Source organism: Idiotropiscis lumnitzeri, chromosome 16 (assembly GCF_059441095.1).
Source record: "Idiotropiscis lumnitzeri isolate Australia: NSW breed Sydney's pygmy pipehorse chromosome 16, RoL_Ilum_1.0, whole genome shotgun sequence".
NCBI lineage: Eukaryota > Metazoa > Chordata > Actinopteri > Syngnathiformes > Syngnathidae > Idiotropiscis > Idiotropiscis lumnitzeri.
In genome coordinates, this window is record NC_142406.1 from 9564847 (window position 1) to 9585878 (window position 21032).

The 21032-nt window shown below is 38.4% G+C and overlaps 5 protein-coding genes across 7 annotated transcripts in view; all 5 read right to left on the reverse strand.

The window, feature by feature from the left end:
• Positions 1 to 206: 206 nt before the first annotated feature.
• Positions 207 to 2535, reverse strand: LOC148321289 (zymogen granule membrane protein 16-like). 2 transcript variants are annotated; one of them, XM_088278655.1, is made up of 5 exons: positions 2326 to 2535; positions 2170 to 2209; positions 2022 to 2074; positions 1323 to 1449; positions 207 to 1239 (listed from the first exon to the last, which is right to left on the reverse strand). In XM_088278655.1, the coding sequence occupies exons 3-5, from the start codon at positions 2071 to 2073 to the stop codon at positions 927 to 929; spliced, it is 492 nt and encodes a 163-aa protein (XP_088134781.1). In that variant the 5' UTR covers position 2074; positions 2170 to 2209; positions 2326 to 2535; the 3' UTR covers positions 207 to 926. The 2 variants fall into 2 exon arrangements, with proteins under 2 accessions (XP_088134781.1, XP_088134780.1); XM_088278654.1 differs by having other exon boundaries at positions 2170 to 2213; positions 2326 to 2534.
• Positions 2536 to 3547: 1012 nt separating this feature from the next.
• On the reverse strand, positions 3548 to 5294 carry LOC148321290 (zymogen granule membrane protein 16-like). The gene is made up of 3 exons (XM_088319218.1): positions 4788 to 5294; positions 4571 to 4703; positions 3548 to 4114 (listed from the first exon to the last, which is right to left on the reverse strand). The coding sequence occupies exons 1-3, from the start codon at positions 4837 to 4839 to the stop codon at positions 3787 to 3789; spliced, it is 513 nt and encodes a 170-aa protein (XP_088175344.1). The 5' UTR covers positions 4840 to 5294; the 3' UTR covers positions 3548 to 3786.
• A 165-nt stretch (positions 5295 to 5459) lies between these two features.
• Positions 5460 to 7132, reverse strand: LOC148321291 (zymogen granule membrane protein 16-like). Of its 2 annotated transcripts, none has more exons than XM_088319215.1 (4): positions 7027 to 7132; positions 6728 to 6780; positions 6499 to 6631; positions 5460 to 6284 (listed from the first exon to the last, which is right to left on the reverse strand). In XM_088319215.1, the coding sequence occupies exons 1-4, from the start codon at positions 7101 to 7103 to the stop codon at positions 5960 to 5962; spliced, it is 588 nt and encodes a 195-aa protein (XP_088175341.1). In that variant the 5' UTR covers positions 7104 to 7132; the 3' UTR covers positions 5460 to 5959. The 2 variants fall into 2 exon arrangements, with proteins under 2 accessions (XP_088175341.1, XP_088175342.1); XM_088319216.1 differs by lacking the exon at positions 7027 to 7132 and adding an exon at positions 6860 to 7020.
• Positions 7133 to 8615: 1483 nt separating this feature from the next.
• Positions 8616 to 10095, reverse strand: abrab (actin binding Rho activating protein b). Its single transcript, XM_088278680.1, has 2 exons — positions 9347 to 10095; positions 8616 to 9099 (listed from the first exon to the last, which is right to left on the reverse strand). Exons 1-2 carry the CDS (start codon positions 10093 to 10095, stop codon positions 8616 to 8618), a joined length of 1233 nt encoding a protein of 410 aa, XP_088134806.1.
• Positions 10096 to 18647: 8552 nt separating this feature from the next.
• Positions 18648 to 21032, reverse strand: part of angpt1 (angiopoietin 1) — a 37202-nt gene continuing 34817 nt past the window's right edge. The window contains exon 9 of the mRNA XM_088318902.1: positions 18648 to 20056. Within this exon, the coding sequence (XP_088175028.1) occupies positions 19893 to 20056 (164 nt within the window). The 3' untranslated portion in view covers positions 18648 to 19892. The remainder of the gene's footprint in view (positions 20057 to 21032) is intronic.

Genomic DNA, 21032 nt, shown 5'->3' on the forward strand with positions numbered 1-21032 from the left:
CCACTCTAGATTTAAACCTCATCACAGGTTTTCCAGTTTTGCATGGTCACTGTTTCGAGAAATATCTTTTATGCTGTCATTGGAGTGATCTGAGTGTGTCCGTGTGAATGGCTGTCTAAAAGTGGCCTGAACTGAACTGGCTCGACCGGAGTCAGGATTCAAAAGTACATGGAAACCGAATGGTGCCAAGTCCAATGACAGCAAAATATGCCAAGACATTTTTATTGTCGTAAAATGAAAATTCCATTAATTTCACAACTTTGCAGAGAATCAATGATAACGAGTAAAATTGGGAAATGATGTTATGCCTAAAAATTTGGCTTTATTAAAATGTGTGGAAAAATTGCACTCATCTTGTTGTTGGTGAATACACCCAAATAATATTTCTTTCTTGGACCAATCTATTTTATGTCATAATGACATAACACTGTATTTTATATATTTTTTTAATTTTAAGAAAAAAAACGGAAATGTGAGACAATGCTTTAGAGAATTCTATTATCACCAAGGTTTGTGAAAGTGGGAGCTACTTCATTGGTACCGATTAATGCGATCGGCTAGAAGTTTGATCAACAGTTCTAATGTAACAAATTTGCGCAAATGACCTTCAATAATATTATTGTCTTTTATTTTTCATAATTAATTATCCTCATTTTATGAGAAGACATTGATTGTGTTCATGTTTTCATAAATAATTAGGAAACATGAATATAAATAGGCAAAATTTATGTTTTATAATTCTGACATGGGAAAATTGCAAAATAATAAAGCAAATGCATTTCTTTCAAAATTCTTACAGGGACAAGAAACAAACTTTTTTACTTTCAGAACCCATCTTTTTTTTTTTTTTTTTAAATGCCCATAATCGCTCTAAACTTCTTGATTTTAATTTTAAAGAGCAAAGTTGAGGAAAGGTTCCATTCAAATTATACGTAAAACTGCGGTGTGCCCCAATGTGCCCCAAAGAACGTGAACCGATTGGAACCCCTGACTTGGCCGCTGATGAGGACCAACTCAGCGTCCTTGTTGGGGGCGTACATGTTGAACGAATGGCCGGTGATCCGCCCTGCGTGCAGTGTTCGGCCCTTCGTGGTGACGAACACGATCGACTGAATGACGTTGTTGAATTTTCCAGAAATCTGATTGATGGATTCACCCTGGAACAACTCCATCTCCTTGGCATCTCCGGTTTCTCTGCCAACTATATCTGACCATGTGCCACCGTAGCGGAATTGAATCCTGATAACGAAACAAATATGAGTTCAGACTTGTTACAATAACAACCAAATTGTTCAATCGGATCACATTTGTCGTGTATTTACCCAGTGATGGCGTTGTTGTATTGCTCCCATACCCGGATTGCAGTGATGGACCCCTCGCCACCGAGGGTGAATGGATCTCCTCCCCCGGGGCCGACTGGTTTGGAGAAGGCGTACTTCTCGGCCTGGGCTGGAATGAAAAAAAAAAAAAAAAAGACGTCAAAAGTGACAGTCATTCGCTTTTGTTAAGTGTTAAACTTTCTCTCATCTGGGACTTTGATGAGCACAGCTGACAAGGATGATATCTCCACCCTATTTCAATACTTTTAGCCAATTAAATTAGTGATACGATAAAGATGTAAGTGCCTAAAAGTACATAATCACAATATAAGTTGATGTATTTTTTGGTGACTCAAGCGAAGTATTTTTATATCATAAGCAGTTGTTTGGGAATTTGAATATTGTTATTAATTAATTATTAATTATTCATCTGTAACAAGAAACAGAATCAGTTTTATCTATCTATCTATCTATCTATATATATATATGGGGCAAACAATAATGATCAGGTACTTCCTCCAAAAAGAACAAAAAAAAATGGAATTATATTCTTACTTAAACACAAAGTATTCCTGCTGGTCAAATAGTTTTTTATTTTATTTTATTTTATTTTATTTTATTATATTAATAAAAATCAATCTACCAATATGTCAAACAGACAAATATTAATTTGTGTACATAAATCTGAATTTAATAACTCACCATTGTGAAACACACATAGAAAGAGCGCAGTGGCGATTACAATTTTGTCCATTCTGTAAAAAAAAATAAAAATATTGACACTTTTAATTCATTTCTTGGTTTTAGTCAAATCTGTATTGTGAGGTATTTAAGCAGCCTCGTATGTTACCTGTTGAAGTTGTCAGATCACGCTGCAAATGCAACAGCATCTACCTAGGCAGAAATCGCAATATATTGTAACCTACGTGTATGCTATAAAGTTATAAATAAACAATAAATTGTTTAATTCTAATAACCTGTCAGGAAAAAAAAAAATTCTACTCACAGATTTTCCAAGCAAGAGCTGAACAATCTGCGTGTGCACCTCCAACTCTTTCGTTCGGACTATGAGAACAGCTTTATAAACAAGACTCGAGTGTGCCACAATGCTGATGAGCAACAAAAACTATATCCTGGTTGAAACAGTACGGGGAAATCAATTAATATGCGCAAGGTGGCCGCTTTCCTGGTCCGCCACCGTCGTTGGTTGACAATAGCTCCAACTATGATAATTGTGGGTGTGGATGGATGACTCATTATCATTGTTTCCTTTGCAGAAGCCCGAAACAAGTTTTTAACAATTCCATTTAATTCATCGACTTAATACTTTAAATATGCAAGCAATACAGTGCGCAGAGCGGGCTTCGTTGCTCGTTTTGCTATCTTGTGGGTTTATTATTAGACGAATGAGACAGAGAAGATTACTTTGTCGACGATTGAAAGTTGCAACTCTGCACCAACACGAAAACAATCTGTTTTGGTTGGCAATGCCACAACGGCATAAAAGATAAATATTACAAACGACCCGTCGACTGAAATTAACAAGACTTATGTCAAACACAAAAAGGTGAGTGCACGTTTCACTCTAAAAATATACTCACAAAAAATGAGAGATGTTTGTTCACTTTCAGGATGAACCGAAAATACCTCACAGATTAACAATATGTGACCTCCTCACAATTTTTGAATGAAGGTTCAACTATTCAATATTTCGGTCATGTTCTTGCACAACGGTTCATTAGCAAGTAGCCAAACAGTAAAACTCACAACAGGTGTGTCACAGGCTGTCATGAGCAGGTTGCGACGGAGATATAGCAAGACTGGAAGAGTCACAGAAAGGCATATAAAGTGGACTCCTGTTCGCAAATTCACTCATTTTCGGATTCTGTCTTGGAAACGATCCTCAATAATTTGTGCGAAGCACTGCCTCACTATCGAGATACTAATGTAATAGTTTTAGTGCTTTTTGTGGGTAGCATTAATTATTTGTGCACGGAACACAAAGCCTGAGTCAACTATACTGATTTTTAACTGGGCATATTTAATAACTCATTCACTCGCAGCCGAGTAAGAAAGAATGAATCTTTGACGTCTTTAGCCGTCAATGGTTCTAAAGGAGTTTAACAGTGAAACTGAGCTCACTGTATTTTTTCAGGCATTCATATATTTTGAAAGATAAATAACAGCACATATCGTTTATTCATTTAAAAAGGCTCTCACACAACACATGAAGATTTCTGACTTTGTTTACTCATTATGAAATGACAATTTATTGGCCTACATGGCTGCATTCAAAACAATAAAATCATTTCAGAAAACACAATCGGAGCCAGGATATGACAAAGTTGGGTCGTTATCGCATGTTCACTTTGGACAGAAATTTTATTAAGGGGTTAAATGGTGAAGCATCAGCAGGGATGGTAAATATTTTATTAAGTATAAATATTTCCAGCGCACATGATGCGCATTAGTAGTATTTGTACTGTGTTTCATAAGGATCAGACAAAACGCCCCAGTGCGCCCCGATGGAGGTGATGGCACCGTGGAAGCGGCCGCTGAGGAGGTGCAGTTCCGCCTTCTCCTTGCTGGGGTACATGTTGAATGAGTGGCCCATCGGCTGGCCCGCGTAGAGCGAACGGCCCAGGTTGGTCTTGAACACCAGCGACTGAATATTGTGCGCATGTGTTCCAGAGATCTGCACGATGGACTCGTCGCGGAACAAAAGTATCTCCTGCATTTTGCCCAACTCCCGCCCGGCTACATCGGTCCATGAGTAGTCAAAGCGAAGTTGGATTCTGGGGATGATAAAATTAGCAAATTTGTGGAGTAAGAATAAATTGAGGAAATGAATGAAAATATCAAATATGGTCATAATATGATGCCTATATGTGTTGTTTATTTTTATTTTATTTTTTGGGCCTATTCAATCATTTACATGATAAGGATAAATGAAAAAAAAATCTTAAAACAGACAAATCACATCGAAATATGACATAGTCATGTAACACCTTAAATGGTTGTAAATTCTTTTTATGTAGCAGTTTGCACCAAGTAAGAATAATTTAAATAATTTTGCAATGTACCGTCAAAATAAATTTCAATATTTAATGCACGCCCCTTCATTGCATTTATACTGTAAAAACTATACTTTTTTTCAGGCAACAAGAAAGCAGACTAAATTTAGTTTTATTTTTTTACTGTAGTCTAATGATTTTTAAAATTATGAAGCGCTCTATGAATTAGTTATTCACCCATAGATGAAGTTGTTGTTGGCTTCCCATACTCGGACGCCTGTTATCGCCCCTTTGCCTTTGATAGCGTATGAGCGGCCCCGTCCTGAGCCCACATGAGGAGAGAAGGAGTAGTCGCCTTTGTCACCATGGTCTGCAAAAAAAAAAAAAAAAAGATGTATATGAGGGAGATATGCAACCATTTTAGTTACGGTAATGTAAAATAAAGCAGATTTACCGTCAGCCAAAGCAGTTATTGGTAGAAGTGCAATCAAGATTAGTAATATCATTCTGTGAAATAAAATAATAAAAAAAAAAGAAACAAAAGGGAAATAATGAATAAATCGTTCTTGATAGCGAATAAACAGACATCAGCCGTACCTGTTGCTTGTTTGGTGATTTTCTCTGTAATTGGAGGTTCAACAATGGAGCTACATTCAAAATATTTTGTTATTGTCTTTACAGGAATGTAGTACACAATTGATCAATCTTACAGATTAGACGTGTATTCCCGGTTAAGAAGTCCCAGCATTAGTCCATCGGGTTAAAATGAATACCAATTCATTTTGGCTGTTTATTTATACGAGAAATATTTTCTTCTGGCACTTCCTTTAAGTTGATGCGAAGACAATAATGGGTGGGGGAGGTACTTATGGCTCCCAAAAAAAAAAAATGTGGCAGGTGTGTTTTAACTCTTTGTCAGCTGTTGCCTTGCCCTGCCTGCACTTTCCGTGTGACGCACGTCAACACATTTTGGGCCCGATTTATTTTTTATCTTTAATTAACTGCATGCTCTTAACAGTCAAAATGAGATCATTGTATTTTATTCGGCATTAATGTTTTTTAAAAAATAAATTCTATTTATAATTAAAAAGCCTCACTCCCAATACGCTGTATTAAATTTTCAGTCTTTGATTGATAAATGTTTAATGGCAAAAGACTGGCCTTGAAAGCAACATACAAAACAACACAATCATGGTAAAAATAAGATGAGAAAGCAAAGTTAAGTTCACAAATTGGTGGTTAATCACGTGATAACTACTGCACAAGTTCACAAAATTTAATTAAGGAGCAAAATGGTTAAGCATTAGGCAAGAAGAGTAAATGTTATTAATATTGCAGTTATAATACACTGACATTTTTTTTTTTGTTGAATTTACTCAATAGAATTTTGTCAAGTGGTTGCATGAAATAAAATCATCTGCAGTCAGATACATTTTTAAGTACATTAATCATCTGTTTATAAAATGAACTTGATCCAATTCTTGCGCTTGACAAAATAAAATAGAGAAAATCCAACATGGCATTTTTGATGGGTTCATTAATTCATTCGAAATACTTGAGCATCAGGTGAGCAGCCAATCGTTTATTAATGGAATGTATAAATGTTTCCTTGTGTAAAAGATGATTTCAGTAAATGCGTGGTACTCCATATGGTTCCGAAACAACACCCCAGTGCGCCCCAATGGCGGTGATGGCGCCTTGGTAGCGGCCGCTGATGAAGCGCAACTCAGCTTTCTCGTTGTCGGGGTACATGTTGAATGAGTGTCCCCGAGGCTGACCCCCGTAGAGGGAACGACCCCGGTTGGTCGTGAACACTATAGACTGAATGTAGTGCGCGTGTGTTCCAGAGATCTGCACAACGGCCTCGTTGTCAAAGAGCAGGATCTCCTGCGGTTCGCCCACCTCGCGGCCCGTCACTTCGGTCCATGAGTAGCCGTAGCGAAATTGGAAGCTGAAGATAATAGAAATAAATTTGTTGAAATGTAGGAATATATACATTAAATGAATTTAATATAATAATATTGAAGCCTTTCTGTGTAGTTTTTGGGGCAACCATGACGGAAAGGACGAAGAAAAATAATTCTTAAGGCCAGTCGTAAATTGTGACTAAAAAATTGTCACAACGCTTTGGGTTTTAAGTTGTTGCATATGAATTACTTCTTCACCCATAGATGTAGTTGTTGTATGCCTCCCACACTCGGACGCCTGTAATTCGCCCACTGCCAGTGACGGAATATGACGTGCCTTGTCCTGAGCCAACATGAGGGGAGTAGGAGTAGTTTGGGCTGTCAGGCAGTTCTGCAAAATTAAAAATACACATAAAAACTCTTCATCTAAGAATATTAGGTAGATATACAATCTCATGAAGCCGAAAAAAATATAATTTATATTTACCTTCAGCCAACGCAGTTATTGCAAGAAGTGAAATAAAGACGGTCAAAATCATTCTGTGAAAACAGAGAAGACGGGGGAAAAAAAACTTCAATTATTATGACCATCTGATCAACAAAAGCCAGCTTTTCTTACCTTCTATGTTTGACAATAAAGTTTTACAAGGTGTGAATGCAGGAAAAAAGTTTTTCATTAATCCTTTTAGCTCAAGTCTGTATTCTTCGTACGGAAGTTCCAGCATTAGTCTGTCAGGCTAAACTGTAAAAACCAGCTTATTTTGGCGTCAATTTATAGCGATATACCTTTGCTCTGGCACTTCCTTCAAATTGATGTGGAGATACAAATGGATGGAGGAGGAACTAACACCTTGAAAAAACATGCTTCAGGTATGCTTTTAGTCCTTATCTGCAGATCTGTTATACGTGTTGAACCTGCCCTGCCTGCATTTTTTGTGTGACTTTGACAAAGACCACGTGTGAAGTGGGTGCCATTTTTTCCATTGCAGTAAAATGTTTAAAGGGGCCTGAATAAATAAAAATAAAGGCATAATAATAATTTTTTTTAAATAAAATTAAAAAATTGTAGTTCATGTAAATATATATATATATATATATATATATATATATATGTTATGATGATATTTTGACAAATTTTAATATTAGTTGCTATAATAAGTGACATGTGTTTAAAGCAAATAACAGGAACCTGAGGTGTCAGCCTCATTTTGTCATCAATAATCAATAATCGTCACTGTTATGCTGTGTGTTAAAAAGATCATTTATAAAAAATTTTAAAAAAAAATAAAATTTGTCTGGATTGATCTGGGTACATGTGTAGCTATAAAGATAAAAAAAAAAAAAAAGAAACATAAGAGAAAATACCCACTGAATACACGTGCGTCACTCTGGTGATATTTAACTTTAAAACATTTTGAAAATTTCTTACATTTTGTGAACAACATTTACCATTAAGAATGATTCATAAATACATGACAAGAGAAATTTTATTTTGGACAAAAGCAGATGATTAAAAGGATTTTTATCTGTAAGCAGAAAAATTCAAATGCAGTTCAGAATGTACAATGCTGGCGTCCCTTTGCACAACATTTTGCTTTTTTATTTTGATTTATTGCATTATTCTTGCCCCATCAATCCTGATTACAACAAATGTATGTATGAATCATTCTTCAATTTATTTTTTTGTAAAAGTTTTGCTATTGTGAAAATTGGCTTTGAGTTTACAAACCTATTGAAATTGTCCGTTGTTTTGCCCCCAAATTTTAAAAAAGAAAATCACAAAAAGTAAGACAACTCAGTAAAATGTTTTGGGGCAAACAACTTGCTTACATTGTCAAAAATGTCAATTTATATTTTAAATTTGTTTAAAATTAAAGGGGAAGTTAACCCCAAAGAATTCTTATCAAGAAAGTGTTATATGCAGACCCGCTAGTCGTAACACGTAATATTGCGTTTGTGGAATATAAAACGTAAAATCCACTTGTTTTTCGTCATTTCTGGGGCGGCCATTTTGTCATTTTCTGTCGACTGAAAATGACATCATAGTTGCTCAGACCTCAGCTAACAATCAATCATGGCTCAGCTTCAGAAAACAGATGAGCCATGATTGGTCGTTCGCTAAGCTCTGAGCAACTGTGATGTAATTTTCAGTCAACAGAAAGTGACAAAATGGCCGCCCCCTGAGATGACTAAAAAAATAAATAAAACGGATGGATTTTGCTGCTTCTATTCCACAAACGCAATCAGAATGCCATGTTTAGACTAGTAAAGGCACTTATAACATTTTATTGCAAATATTTTTGTTGACTAAAGTGTGAGAAAGAGACATTGAATTTTTTTTTTTTTTTTTTATACATTACAAGCTCAAAATGTTATCACACCAGCAGAGTGATGATCACGCCATCATCCTGTCCTTGCCACAGCATTTCCCCCTCAAAGTGGACTTTGCCATGTTTCCGGGCTCTCAAAAGAATCCCCACCACCTTATCAGAGATCCGGACATATCTATCAAACAGCTCCCCAAATGTCACTCGTGTCTTTCCGTCTTGATCCGGATACGCCATAGTTCTGATCACATAACACATATCGGAGATCTCTCCGTGGATGTGTTTCTCAGCTCGTTTTGCTCTTTCTGCAGTTTTCGTGCCCTCCTTGGGACGTCCGTATCCATCTTGACCTTTCTGGAGGCGGAGCGACGTGGAGTATTCGTAGTCAAAGTATTCACTGAAGGGGTTTAGTTTCTGGTTATCAGTGTGTTCCGAGGCCCAGTTTTGCCAGCGGCTCTTGAGATTCCCAACAGAGCTGTATTTCTTGGAGAGAGCATTGATCCGATTGGCATCCGCAGCTTCCTTTCCGGATCTGAAAAAAAGATGGATGATTATAGGATTACATGCTTTTTGTAATACCGCAGGAAGCGAAACTACACCACTAAATCAGACTCTTCTTATTTCGACCAGATTTCTTGTTTTTATACGTTGGGTTAAATGTTAAAACAGGCCAGATTTTTCAAGATGTAAGGAAACAACATTTGCGGTTCAGGGCTCGTCGGGAGTATCAAATAATCCAATGGTAGACCAGACGAGGTCTGCCGATATGTTTTACTCACGTTAGGATTTGCGGCCTTTTGAGTTTCACTGATTCCTCTCCATCGCAGACTTTCGTTGAGCTACTTATGGGTGCTTCATTGTCTATGTTTAGTGTTTCCATTTCTAATCGAGAAGGTCCTCTATCGTCTTTCGCATCAGATCCAAGAATCTGTTCGTCCTTTGGGCCATTTTCCTTTCCAGGCCCGTCCTCGTTTTCCACTTGTATCCCAGTTTGCTTTTGTGATAAGACAACACTGGAACACTTTCTGCGGTGAGTAGGAGAGTCTTTTGTTTCTAGCAACCTGTCTGCATCCTCACCCGATCCGCCTTTCTCAATATCCTTTGTCAGTAACTTAACTCCTGCTCTTCTGTCGTACCGCCCACTTGTAACAGTTTTCAGGAGCGGCTTCATCTTGATTGAGGATGAAATCATTGGTACCTCTGAGTTGTTTGCATCTTCAATCTTGGTTCTATCTTGAGGCAAATCTTGAGGGTCGGATATGACTTTCGAAGCAACCACAGAATCGTCTGACTTCTGGCTGGGAACGGATTTCTTCGGTATCCAAGTCTTTCTGGGTTCCTCTGATGAGTCTCCCTGACATGGAGACCATCCAGAAGGCTCTGCCGCCTGCTTCTTCTCATTCTCTGATATCCACTGCTGCCAGCTTTTTGCCAGGCCACACACCGTCCTGATGGCCCGAAGTTTCTTCATGTTCTTGTTTGCGGACGCCTTCCATAGAGTGGCTTGACCCGTTTTCTGGTTCGCCATCCTTACGCAAATTGAAGGCATAGAAATTCCCGCTAACAACGCTGCTGCCTACGCTTCTACTTGCAGCTCCCTGCTCTGAAAGCACTCAAGCTATCCAACGGTTCCGTTCCAGGCACCTTTGCCCGACGCCGCTCACCCCGACACAGAGTCATGTTTCATCGCAGATTGCCGTGCCGCTTACCCGACGTCAACATTCAAAGTGGCCACTAGAAGCAGACCAGTATTGAGGCTATGAACCATCTACCAACCTTTTAATTGAATAACGCACCTCATTCATTTTGCAAATATGTTGACCGTCGATTTTGTACTTGGAATATTATAACACGGGGGAACGGAAGTAATTTGCATATCTATTTGATCATGACATTCAAAAAGACAAGATGTAGGACTTTTAGATCACATAGGGACCCCATCGGTCAAGTTGAGAGACACAGAACCATGAGGCAACTCTTGCCCAGAAAATGAAAATGGTATGCGGAGCAGACGAGGACCCCCAGCTGATGCATGAAACGGTTTCATCTTGCAATGCAGCTTGGATCACGGTTTACTCAAGAGAGCTGGGAAGGAACACGAACCGATGCACAAGAAACAGATTCAAACACTCCGTGCGTTCTAAGAAAATAGTCTTGGAAATATTTTTAGTCTGTGTGTTGATTTTCATGAGACTCCACTGCAGGTGGATTTCTAATTCTTTTTCGTCCAGGAGACTGGATCTTAAAAATAGAAGCTGGCGCAGGCGAATGGGCAGTTGCAGCTGTTGGCAGTCTGTCATGGAGGATGAGAGTGACTCATCTGGCATTAAGCGAGCAAAATTTGTGAGCTAATAATTTGTCTGATGCCGGGTGCTTATGACAAAGTTTTCAGCAGAATTGTATCAAATGGTCTTGATGGTACTTTCCAAAAGTGCCGGTTGATGTTTCACATTCCATCACGCCCACCTGAGATATGCTTGTATTTGTTTCGTCATGATTTTGTATCCCGGCAAGTTCTTAACTTCCTTATTCTTGCTGACGAAACTGACGACATCAAGTAGGAGGAGGCGTCTATCAAAACTTTCTATTTAAAAAAAAGGAAAAAAAGACACGCGGCAGTTCTCTCACCAAAACCTGAAAGACTGCTGCAAAGTGAAAGAGACAACGCTTGTCAAGTTTTTCTCTGGCAAATCAATATAATCCACGTACTCTATTTAAAACTATCGATCCTGCACTTAAGCCCCGGCAGCTGATTTGCATACATTCCTCCCCTGAAATGTGCAATCAATTTTTGCAGTTTTTCACTAACAAGGTTGGTACAGAAAGAGCTCTCGAGTCAAAGGCCACATTAGACTCCTCTGACCACGTTCCTTTGAGGCGGTGACATTTTTGGAGGATGTGGTTTGTCAAATTTTAGGCCCATTTCCAAGCTGCCTTTTATTTCTAAAATTCTGGGGAAAAAAGTGGTTCACACGCAGTTGAAATCATTTTTGGATGAACATGATCCACATCATTAAGCATGTCTTCCAGTCGAGTATTAAGATGATCAATTGCACAGAGTCAACCCTGCTACCAGCTTTTAATGATATGCTTTGGCAAATGACACTGGAGTCTATGTGCGTCTTATTTAGTTGCCGCTAAATGCAACGTTCAATACTGTGGACCACAGTAGTTTTCTGGCTCGTTTACAGCACCCGGTGGGCATTCGTGGTAGTGCTCAAGAATTATTTCAATCCTATTTGACTGGCAGGACTTTTAGTGTTAGCCTAGGTTGCCCCACTCTGGCAGTCTGTGTTATGGTGTTCCACAGGGTTCTGTTTTGAGGCCCTCGCTGTTTTCATTGTATTTGCTCACCCCGAGGTACCATCCTGCAAAAATATGGAATTTCTTTCCACTGGTATGCGGATGACAGTCAGAGCAAAAAAATGGCTTTCTCCTTCGCCTGTTCTGTTGTTGGTCCTTCCTTCTAGAATGACCTTCCATTAAATTTTAGGCAAATGTGTCTGTTCACTTTAAAATAGTTCTAAAATGCATTTTTAATCTTTGTCTTCCGACCCAACTTGAGTCTGGTGTCTACTGTATATGATTCATTTGTGTTTTAATTTACTTAATTATTAAATAATTATACTGTACGTAAAGTACTCCGTTAAAGCTCCAGCTGTTGTGAAATACGTACAGGAAGTTGCATTGTATTTTACGGTATTTTTCCATTGTTCTGTGTCACTAATTGTCCGTGGTTTGCACATGCAGACATATTTTCTTTGCAAAATAAACAATGATAAAAAAAAAAAAGTTAGTATGCATTGGAATGTATTTGAACGAATGGAGTGATGACAGCGTCATTCTTTGACAAAATATTTCTCTTTAGTATTTCCCACAAACATTTTGGTATGATAACAAAAAACCGGACTATATTAATAACAGAGCTATAATCTTGAATGCTGATAAAAGCGTTGTTTGGATTAGAAATAATGATGTCAAAATATCACTTTTAGTATCACTATGCCAACAGAAAGTGTCATGAACATTTTTTTAATTATTTATATAGCCATAATGGATTGTACTCAGAAGGAAACATAAATCTCCATTTATTAAAACCGTTGAAATGAAAAGAAATTTGCAGTCTGAGCATTGTGAGGATAACGTGTCACCAGCAGAGGTCACTGTAGTGCCGTTATGAGCTCAGTATCCCTTTTAGGAGGGGAGGTCAAAGGTTAACAGTGATAACCAGCGGATAGTAGTGTCAGATACAGAGGGACAAAATAAAAATCACAGAAATGCATTGAGATGGACATTCATGGAAATCTGTTGGTCCATTCAAAGATCAAACACCTGTTGTGAAGTGTGTCACTTCCTTGCTGGAGAACAGCAAGTACATTTTTGTTGCTCTGTACTTTGTGCACATGCGATGACAACGACATTTGTTGTTTGTTATTAATTGTAGTTCATCCCAATAAAGACATAAATAAATAAATAAAAACAGGAAAAATATTATTTTATTTCTGTACGCAGAGTGTACACGCGTGCATATACTGTATGCTATTTAGAGTTATTTCGGTCAAATTGTTCTGGGTGGTCTTTGTTCCAAATTTGACACAATTCACTTCACTTCACATCTGTAGTGTCGCCGATGCTTTGTTTAGTTTGCGCTGCTTGTTTCCAGATTGTTTGGTTTGGCGAGCTCTGTTCCTGCAGCATGTACAGTATTAATTGTCCTGGTATGAATCTGTGTGCATCCCTTGTGTGCACACCTCTGACACCTTGTTAATCATAATTACTCTCATTTTGTCGAAGGAAGAATTGTATATGAGAGGACAAAAGTCATTCTTCTTCTATTCAATGAACAAATGGATTTTATGCAGCTATTCTGTTTTAGATGCAAGAATGACGGTGAGTCACTCGATGAATGAAATATAGGTCATTTTCAAAACATTTTATATTTAATACAGAGCACTATTTCATTTGGGGAATTTGTGTGTATTCAGGTTCATAACCATAATCTTTTTAGAAACTATTTCCAACTCAACCAGCATCAAAATATAATTGTATTAATATAATTAATAATTTTTTTTTTTTTAATGAAAGTTTGTCTGTGATTGCTTTTAACCAAGCCAGGTTGTACCTACTCACCCACAACCAATGAGAATAAGTGATATGGAAAACTAATGCATGTATAGAAAGTTGCTGACGTTTCATAAGAATAAATGCACAAATGATTTACAGTAAAATAAGGTTCTTAGTCAAAACAGTGTGGCCTCGTGTTGTCTTGTACTTTTTGACCTCAGCGAGCAAATGTAAACCTCTGTATTATCCACTTATGAAGAAGTGATGTGTTAGTGTTTGGCCCTCAAAAAAGAAAGATTAGTTTGTCGGACAAAATTAAATCAAATCCAAAGTGTGGATCAGAAAGGACCAACCAAGAGGCTGGGCGGGTCATGGTCACCAGTTAAGAGTCCAACAAGAGGACAGAGAGCATTACTGAAACCAGATGGACTCATTAGACATGGAGGGAAAGTTAAAAGTTCCTGGTTTAGATTTATAGGACAGCTTCCATGACGGTGTTTTACACTATGAAGAGGGTGGAAGCTGAAGAGGAAGGAATATGATAAAACAAAAGCATTTTAGAGTGGCAAGTGTTTACGGTTGTTGAAGCTATGAATAGTGCTGTTTAATGTTAGACATCTTTCCCCGTGTCACTGATAACTGCTTAATGGTTTCGAGCACGACTGAGGGGGCGCAGCTTTAGTTGATGTGCTGAAAGAGATCAGCACTGATGGACTCACGTTAATGTCAGGAAATGAACGACAAAGAGAGTCTCTTCAGCTGTTTTAGCTTTAGAATAAAATTTGTTTTGAGAGGTCACGTTCACTAATGATCATTAATGACCAATGGGAAATGAGATTCAATATTAAAATGCATTAACATTACGTCATATACCAAAGTATTCACCAGATGTTGGCGCAGTTGCTTGGGTGACTCATTATAATTGTTCCAATTATATCCAACATTTAAACTGCTGACTATGGCCCAAGTCAACTTCTTTCCCCGGAGAGGATGCTATATTTATTGGCAGTGGGTTCAACATTTAATGTCGATTGATATTCAAATATCCAAAGAAGTTTGTTTTGTTTAAAAATAATAAAAAATGAATATTCATAAGGGAAGAGCAGAAATGTTAATAACATTTCAAATAAATGTTTTAAAACAGGCAGAGCTTCAAAGTATGGTTTGAAAGGCGAGTTTGGATTCCAAGCAGTGTGCCTGTTTTTAACAATGGCAATAAAATTGAGGGGGGGGGAAATAATATTTCTGACATTGTCTCAGCACAGATGGGGACTCGAGTCATAAGATTTGACTCGATTAAGTGTTGCTAATTTTAGGATTCGTCAATTGCTTGCCAAAAATATGAAAATAATTTATTTTAAAAAAAAAAAGCTGATTTAAATCGACTTGGACTTTAATATGACGAGAAAGAGGAATAAAAAAAGGGGCGTGGTTTGTTCATTCACGCCAACCTGGCCAAACGCCAACAGCGTCGGAGCAACTACGAGAATCAATTAATGTATTATTTTGTCCAAGACGTTGACAAAAATAAATAAATAAATAGGATGGCAAAATTCAGGGTTTTCCCCTCTCGGAATCAAAACACAACAACGACAACGTCCAACTTCGTCGTCATTATTAAACACACGAACAGGTGAGCTATCGTTGCGGTTTAGCTAACAATACGAACACTGGTGTGGCACCACTAAAACATATGTAATTGTGAACATTTAAGTTTCGCTAATTAACGTAACAAGGAGTGTGATAACTGTCCGAAACGTTTGTTTTGACGGTGGAGTTTCCGTTCACATAGTTATGCAACACCCCCCCCCCTGCATTCTAATAACGACGTGAAATGACGTGCACTTCAAAAGTAGCTTCTATTCTGCAAAATATAAACACCACAAGATGTGGAGACGTCTTTGCATTCAAGGATAATGGTTTTGATGAAACTAGGAAAAAGACATGCAACATGCAATGTTTGAAACGTGCAGATGACATCTACTAAACAATTTCATTGTAAACATTCATTTTTGGAGTTGATTGTTTTTTCATTAAATTTTTAGAGATGTAAATGTTTTAGAGATAATGTACTTTTATAATATGATCTGTGAAAAATATTTTACTGTCAATCCATGTTGTGACTGTGCAAGATTTTATGACTTGACTTGCGACTTCCTTGAACCAAGTAATGAATTGACTTGCTAGAAATTTGATGGTTGATATTTTTTCCACAGTGAATAGGGACTTGACAGTTCCAACTTGTGACTTGCACATATGTGACTTACTCCAAAGTCAAGGGTGCGAGCCACTGTGCCACATAGACAGCTGGAGTTCCTTATCAATCAGGCTTTCACAGGTGTGTTTAAAGTTTCGAAAGTGATGAATCTCCAAGCGGTCAAGATTTTTGATGGCTATCCCAAGATTCTGTTGAAAATTTCAGCTGTCAAGATGTGTGACCATTTGCATTTTCAACACTGCTTATCCTGTACAGGGACGTTGTTGGAGCCTATCCCAGCTGACTTCAGGTGTAAAGCAGATTACACCCTGAACTGGTCGCCAGCCAGTCGCGGGACAAACACAGCGACGAATTACCGCAGACACCGCCATTGAGCGTAAATCGATCAGGCAAGTGTACCGCATACACCACCAGCGACATAGGATGTGTGACAATGGCTTTTAAAGCAGTCAGGAATTCAAAGGAGGGTTTTGCTTCCCATGCAGTGTCCTGATTTTAATAGCGGTTATAAAATTGAGTCAAAATCAAATCCAACGTAAGAATGTGGGACCTCGGGTAATAAAACGGAGTTTCAAAGTGGGTGAGTTTAGTTTCCAAGCAGTGTGCCCATTTTTAACAATGGCTATAAAATCAAGTCAAAGACTCCATTCATGCGATTGTGCCAGCAGAGGAATCAATCCCCAAACCCCTTCATCCAAAATCTGCAGCGCAACCCAATGAGCCACGTAGATAGCTGCTGTTCTTAATCATTCAGGCTTTCAAAGGAGCACTTAAAGATTCAAAGGAATAGCCAAGCAGTTCATTTTTATGACAGCTGTCCTAAATTTCAGTTGAATAATGCAGCTGTCAGGATGTATGACCATTTTTATTTTCAACACCTGCTGTACAGGAACATGGCGATGTGCTTGAGACTATCCCAGTTGATTTGAGGCGAAAGGCGGACTACATCATGAACTGGTCGCCAGCCGGTCACATGACAAACGAACAACCGTAACACACCGTGACTGCGCAGACATCAATCAGGCAAGTGTACCACTACACCACAAGCGACAGAGGATCCTAATTTTTAATGGTTATAAAATTGAGTAAAAAGTCAAATGTAAGAATGTGTGACGGCAGCTTTTAAAACAATCAGTGCGGTTTTAAAGGTAAATTTAGCTTCCACGCAGTGTGCCTTTTTTCCCACGGTGGCTATAAAGTTTAGCCAAAAACTCCATTCCTGAGATTGTCCCAGCACATGAATTGATCCCAACACTCATGCGTCCAAAAACACGCGTGCAACCCACTGAGCCACATCGGTATCTGTCCGCAAAGTTAAAAGTTTCATCGGCTAAGCTGCCCCAAAATTTGTTACAAAAATCACCTGTCACGATGCGTGACCTTAGGTTTTAAAACCGGCCACAAGAAATGAGGAATTTGGCCCCTCTCTTCCCTCCATGTCTTGGCGGGAGTCACATGATCACAATTTGTCCAGTCAAAGTCTTTGTAATTATGGGGCTAATATTTTCAAAGTAGCGGAACTAACCTGAACCAAAATGTAAGGATATCTCTAATTTGGCTCACTTCTTTATTTATCGCGCTCAAGATGATTTCCATTGTGAAAGTGTGACCAAACAGTTGGCACGATAGTGTAAATATTATCCAGAAATGAGAATATTTTTCCGAAGGAGTGTGCCTGTGGTAGATATTTATTGTTTTAATAATTGTGCTATCAGAATCAGAGTTACGCTTTATGCATTCAGAAAAAGGCTGAAATTTCCTCCTACACAGGCCTTGCCTCAGATTTTCTTAATCTGAGAAGAAATAATCAATTTCCGCATATGAGGCTGTAAAAGGACATATGGAGGGGAATGTTTAAACACAGCATCATCTCCTGACACCAAGAAAGGCCAAATGCTTGTTTGCCAACTTGTATGGCGGCTCTTCACACGCCACTATTGAACACATTCCAGCGAGGGTGTTGGGTCAGTCCAGGTGCTGACGGGCACATTGTGCTTCGCAGGCTGCTGTAATTTGTTTCACCTCTGATTAGGCCCTGGAATCTCAGCAATGAAGAGGCACTACAAGTCCTGACAGCATTTTTTTTTTGGGGCACTTTGGCAAGCCGTCATTGGCACCATTATGTACTTGAAACTCTATTATATGTGCGACGAGGAAGCTAGCTTTGTGCCACCTGGTTTGACTGGAACAAAAAATTTTTCTTTATCGATTTAGGTGAATGTCCTTCATTGGCGTAATGGCACTGAGGGATGAGTTTGTGGAACTGTAAACGCCTTGCAAACGTTGCAAAAATATTCTGCCACATTTCTGGCTATTTTTTTTACACTATTCTGCAAACTGTCTGGCCACAGTGTCACAGGAGAGAACTGCTTTAAATAATTAGTCGACTTTGCAATCAGCCTGAGCGCTATAAATAAACCACAGGGAGTACAATGGAGCAGGAAGGGTGAGAATTAAGAGGATGAGACGGAAGCAGATGCAAAGGTGACGAAGCAAGAGAGAGAAGACAAGAAGGTGAAGGAAGGAGAGTAGGAAATAAAATTACTGACATCAAAGGAACAAAATGTGGAAAAAACGCAGTTTTGTGTTTGTGTTGTTGTTCACAGTAAATTAAAAAAATTGAGTTTACGGAATTATGACTACTAACCGATTTGGTTGAAAGGTTTTCTTGTGTGAAGAGTTTTGCAAAAAAAAAAAAAATTGTAAAAAAATATGCTCGAGCAATCAGAAAAAAACATGTAAGCAGAAACATATTATCACAACTGATGTGGTATAAAAAGCCCAGTCCAGGGTTGAAATCTTGGTGCATCACATTTTATTTGGTAGCAACACAACACTGACCACATGTTACAAAAAGATGTTTAAATAAATCAGCAAATCTACAGTTTAATGAGGTAAAAGCAGAGTTGTCAGTGAGACACTTCTCATGTGTTATCTTCATTTTGTTAAGCCGACAGGGAAAAAAAAAAAATCATCTTTCCTCTGGAAAGCTGATTTTATATATACAAACACATTCAATGATCCAAACGTTATGCGAACAAGTCAGTGGTAGCTTTACAAGTTCCAGATCTTCCTCCATGCTCCTTCGATGAATCCTGACACATTCTGTTGTCGTAAGGTAAACGTTTTGAAATGTTCGTTCATATGAAGAATTTGAACAATGACTTTACATCCCTCATACGCAACCCCAGCGGCATTAATGGGAAACGTGTCATGCTGACGTTTCCAAATAAAAACACTTGCTTTTTCTCAGTTAATTGACATTATGATTCGCAACTAGCTTAATATAAGCCCTTATCGTTGTTTTAATGGTGAATGACATTCTCAATGTCCCAGTCTGTTGGGTATTATCGCTCAGAGGATGGTTATAGCTTCTTGTCGAATCGCCATTTTGGTTTATTTTCAGTTTGGATGGGACTAAATATTCATTGCTCCACGTCCACAAGACTTTGCCATTGAATATTATCATTAGTAAAATATAGCTCGTTCATAATGAAAATATGGATTTATAACACTGTAATAGACATTCATGTGATGGTGGATACTTGTATACAGTTGTCGTACGAGATGAATACTTAAAAACAACATTATAACAATTTCAACTTTTTTTTCTGTGAGCAACAGTTTAATACAAAAAAAAAAATCAAATATGTGAGTTGTGTCACCAGAGCATAAAAGATCAGTTCTGTCCTGCAGTTTGTGAGTCCTCGCTGCTCTGCCATCAATCGCTCCGTCCATTTCAGAACGTCCTCATTCGTACAAATCGCAAGAAAAATCCTCATTTTCTTGATCCGTGTTTTGAAAACATGCACATAGTCCCAGTTCGGGGATAAACACACTTGACTTATTGTGTTCTTAAATAATTACAAGCGTGTTAATCTGGTCAGGAACATAAATCATGCCTCCCTCTGTTTTCTTCCCCACGGCTGCTTCTGGGTTCATTGTGGAGGAAAAGGTTATGAAGCATGGCAGGTGAAATGAGATGAGGACAAAACTGGAAGCGTCCCACTAATGTGCTAAATAGCCATTTGGAGGTTTTACGGCTAGGAGAATTCCAGCGGGCGGATCATCATGGCCGTGGCTCGTAGTGAGTAGCTGGGGCCCTTAAAGTAGTGCCACTTGATACCGTTTACCTTCCCCACGTGCTGTCCTTGCACAAAGTACATGCCGTTAAGGTTGGATGGGCCACAAGCATCAAACCACCAACCTAAAAAGAGAACATAGACATGAATTTTTTTTAATAGTTTTTGTTATATAAATACGAATCTGGATAAGTTGATATGCTTCCAAGAATGCTCATAATGCATTTCTAAATAAGAATTGACATCTTCTGGATTTTGTCATGCAGTTCAATATATTAATAGATGAGAGCAAAATTAGCGACATGAATGCATTTGTATGTCATAGTTTTATTAAATAAAATAATTTTGTCCGTTGTTGTAAAACTGGGGCGGTGTTCTGTACAAAATTGATCAGCTGTGATAGCAAGGAAAAGAATCACAAACAAGCTGATCCAAATTTGCTTTTGTGTATACTGGACAAGAATCAGTGATGTCATTATCCAGAGGGTAATGATCCAGATGTGTATTATTTTTGGCAAGGCGACGAAACAGTAAATCCCGTTTCACATCTCACCCGTAAGGACTTGGGCTTTGGAGCCTGAGGGTCATGGTTCAAATCCCTCCTGAATTGCAACAAGGTGTCGAAGGGGATGCTCGTGTAGTTCATGGCAAATGTTGAAGTGCCCTTGAGCAAGGCCAGGGCTGGACTGAACTATTCGACGAACAACTATAACCACCGTCAGCTAGCAATTGGTGGCTCATTCTTTCAAATCACATTGAAAAAAACCCACAATAACAGAATAATATATGAATTCTTTTCAATTCTAAAAAAATGCTATTTATTTCAGCTTTGTTCCTGCCTGCATTATGAATGTGTTGAACAAGAATGTGTATATAAATGGACATTGTCACTCCTGCCTACCGTGTACCTCTGCCAATGATAGTGATAGTTTGTAAATGGCTTAATGTGCTGCCAGATCACCAGGCTCTTGGAGAAAAAAAATGGGGGAAAATAATTCTTTAAAAATGTATGAATTAAAAAATATTAATTAATTGCCTGATGATGCCAGCCCAGCGAGCACATGCCCGCTATGCCAGATGGCCAGTCCTGCCCTGAGCAAG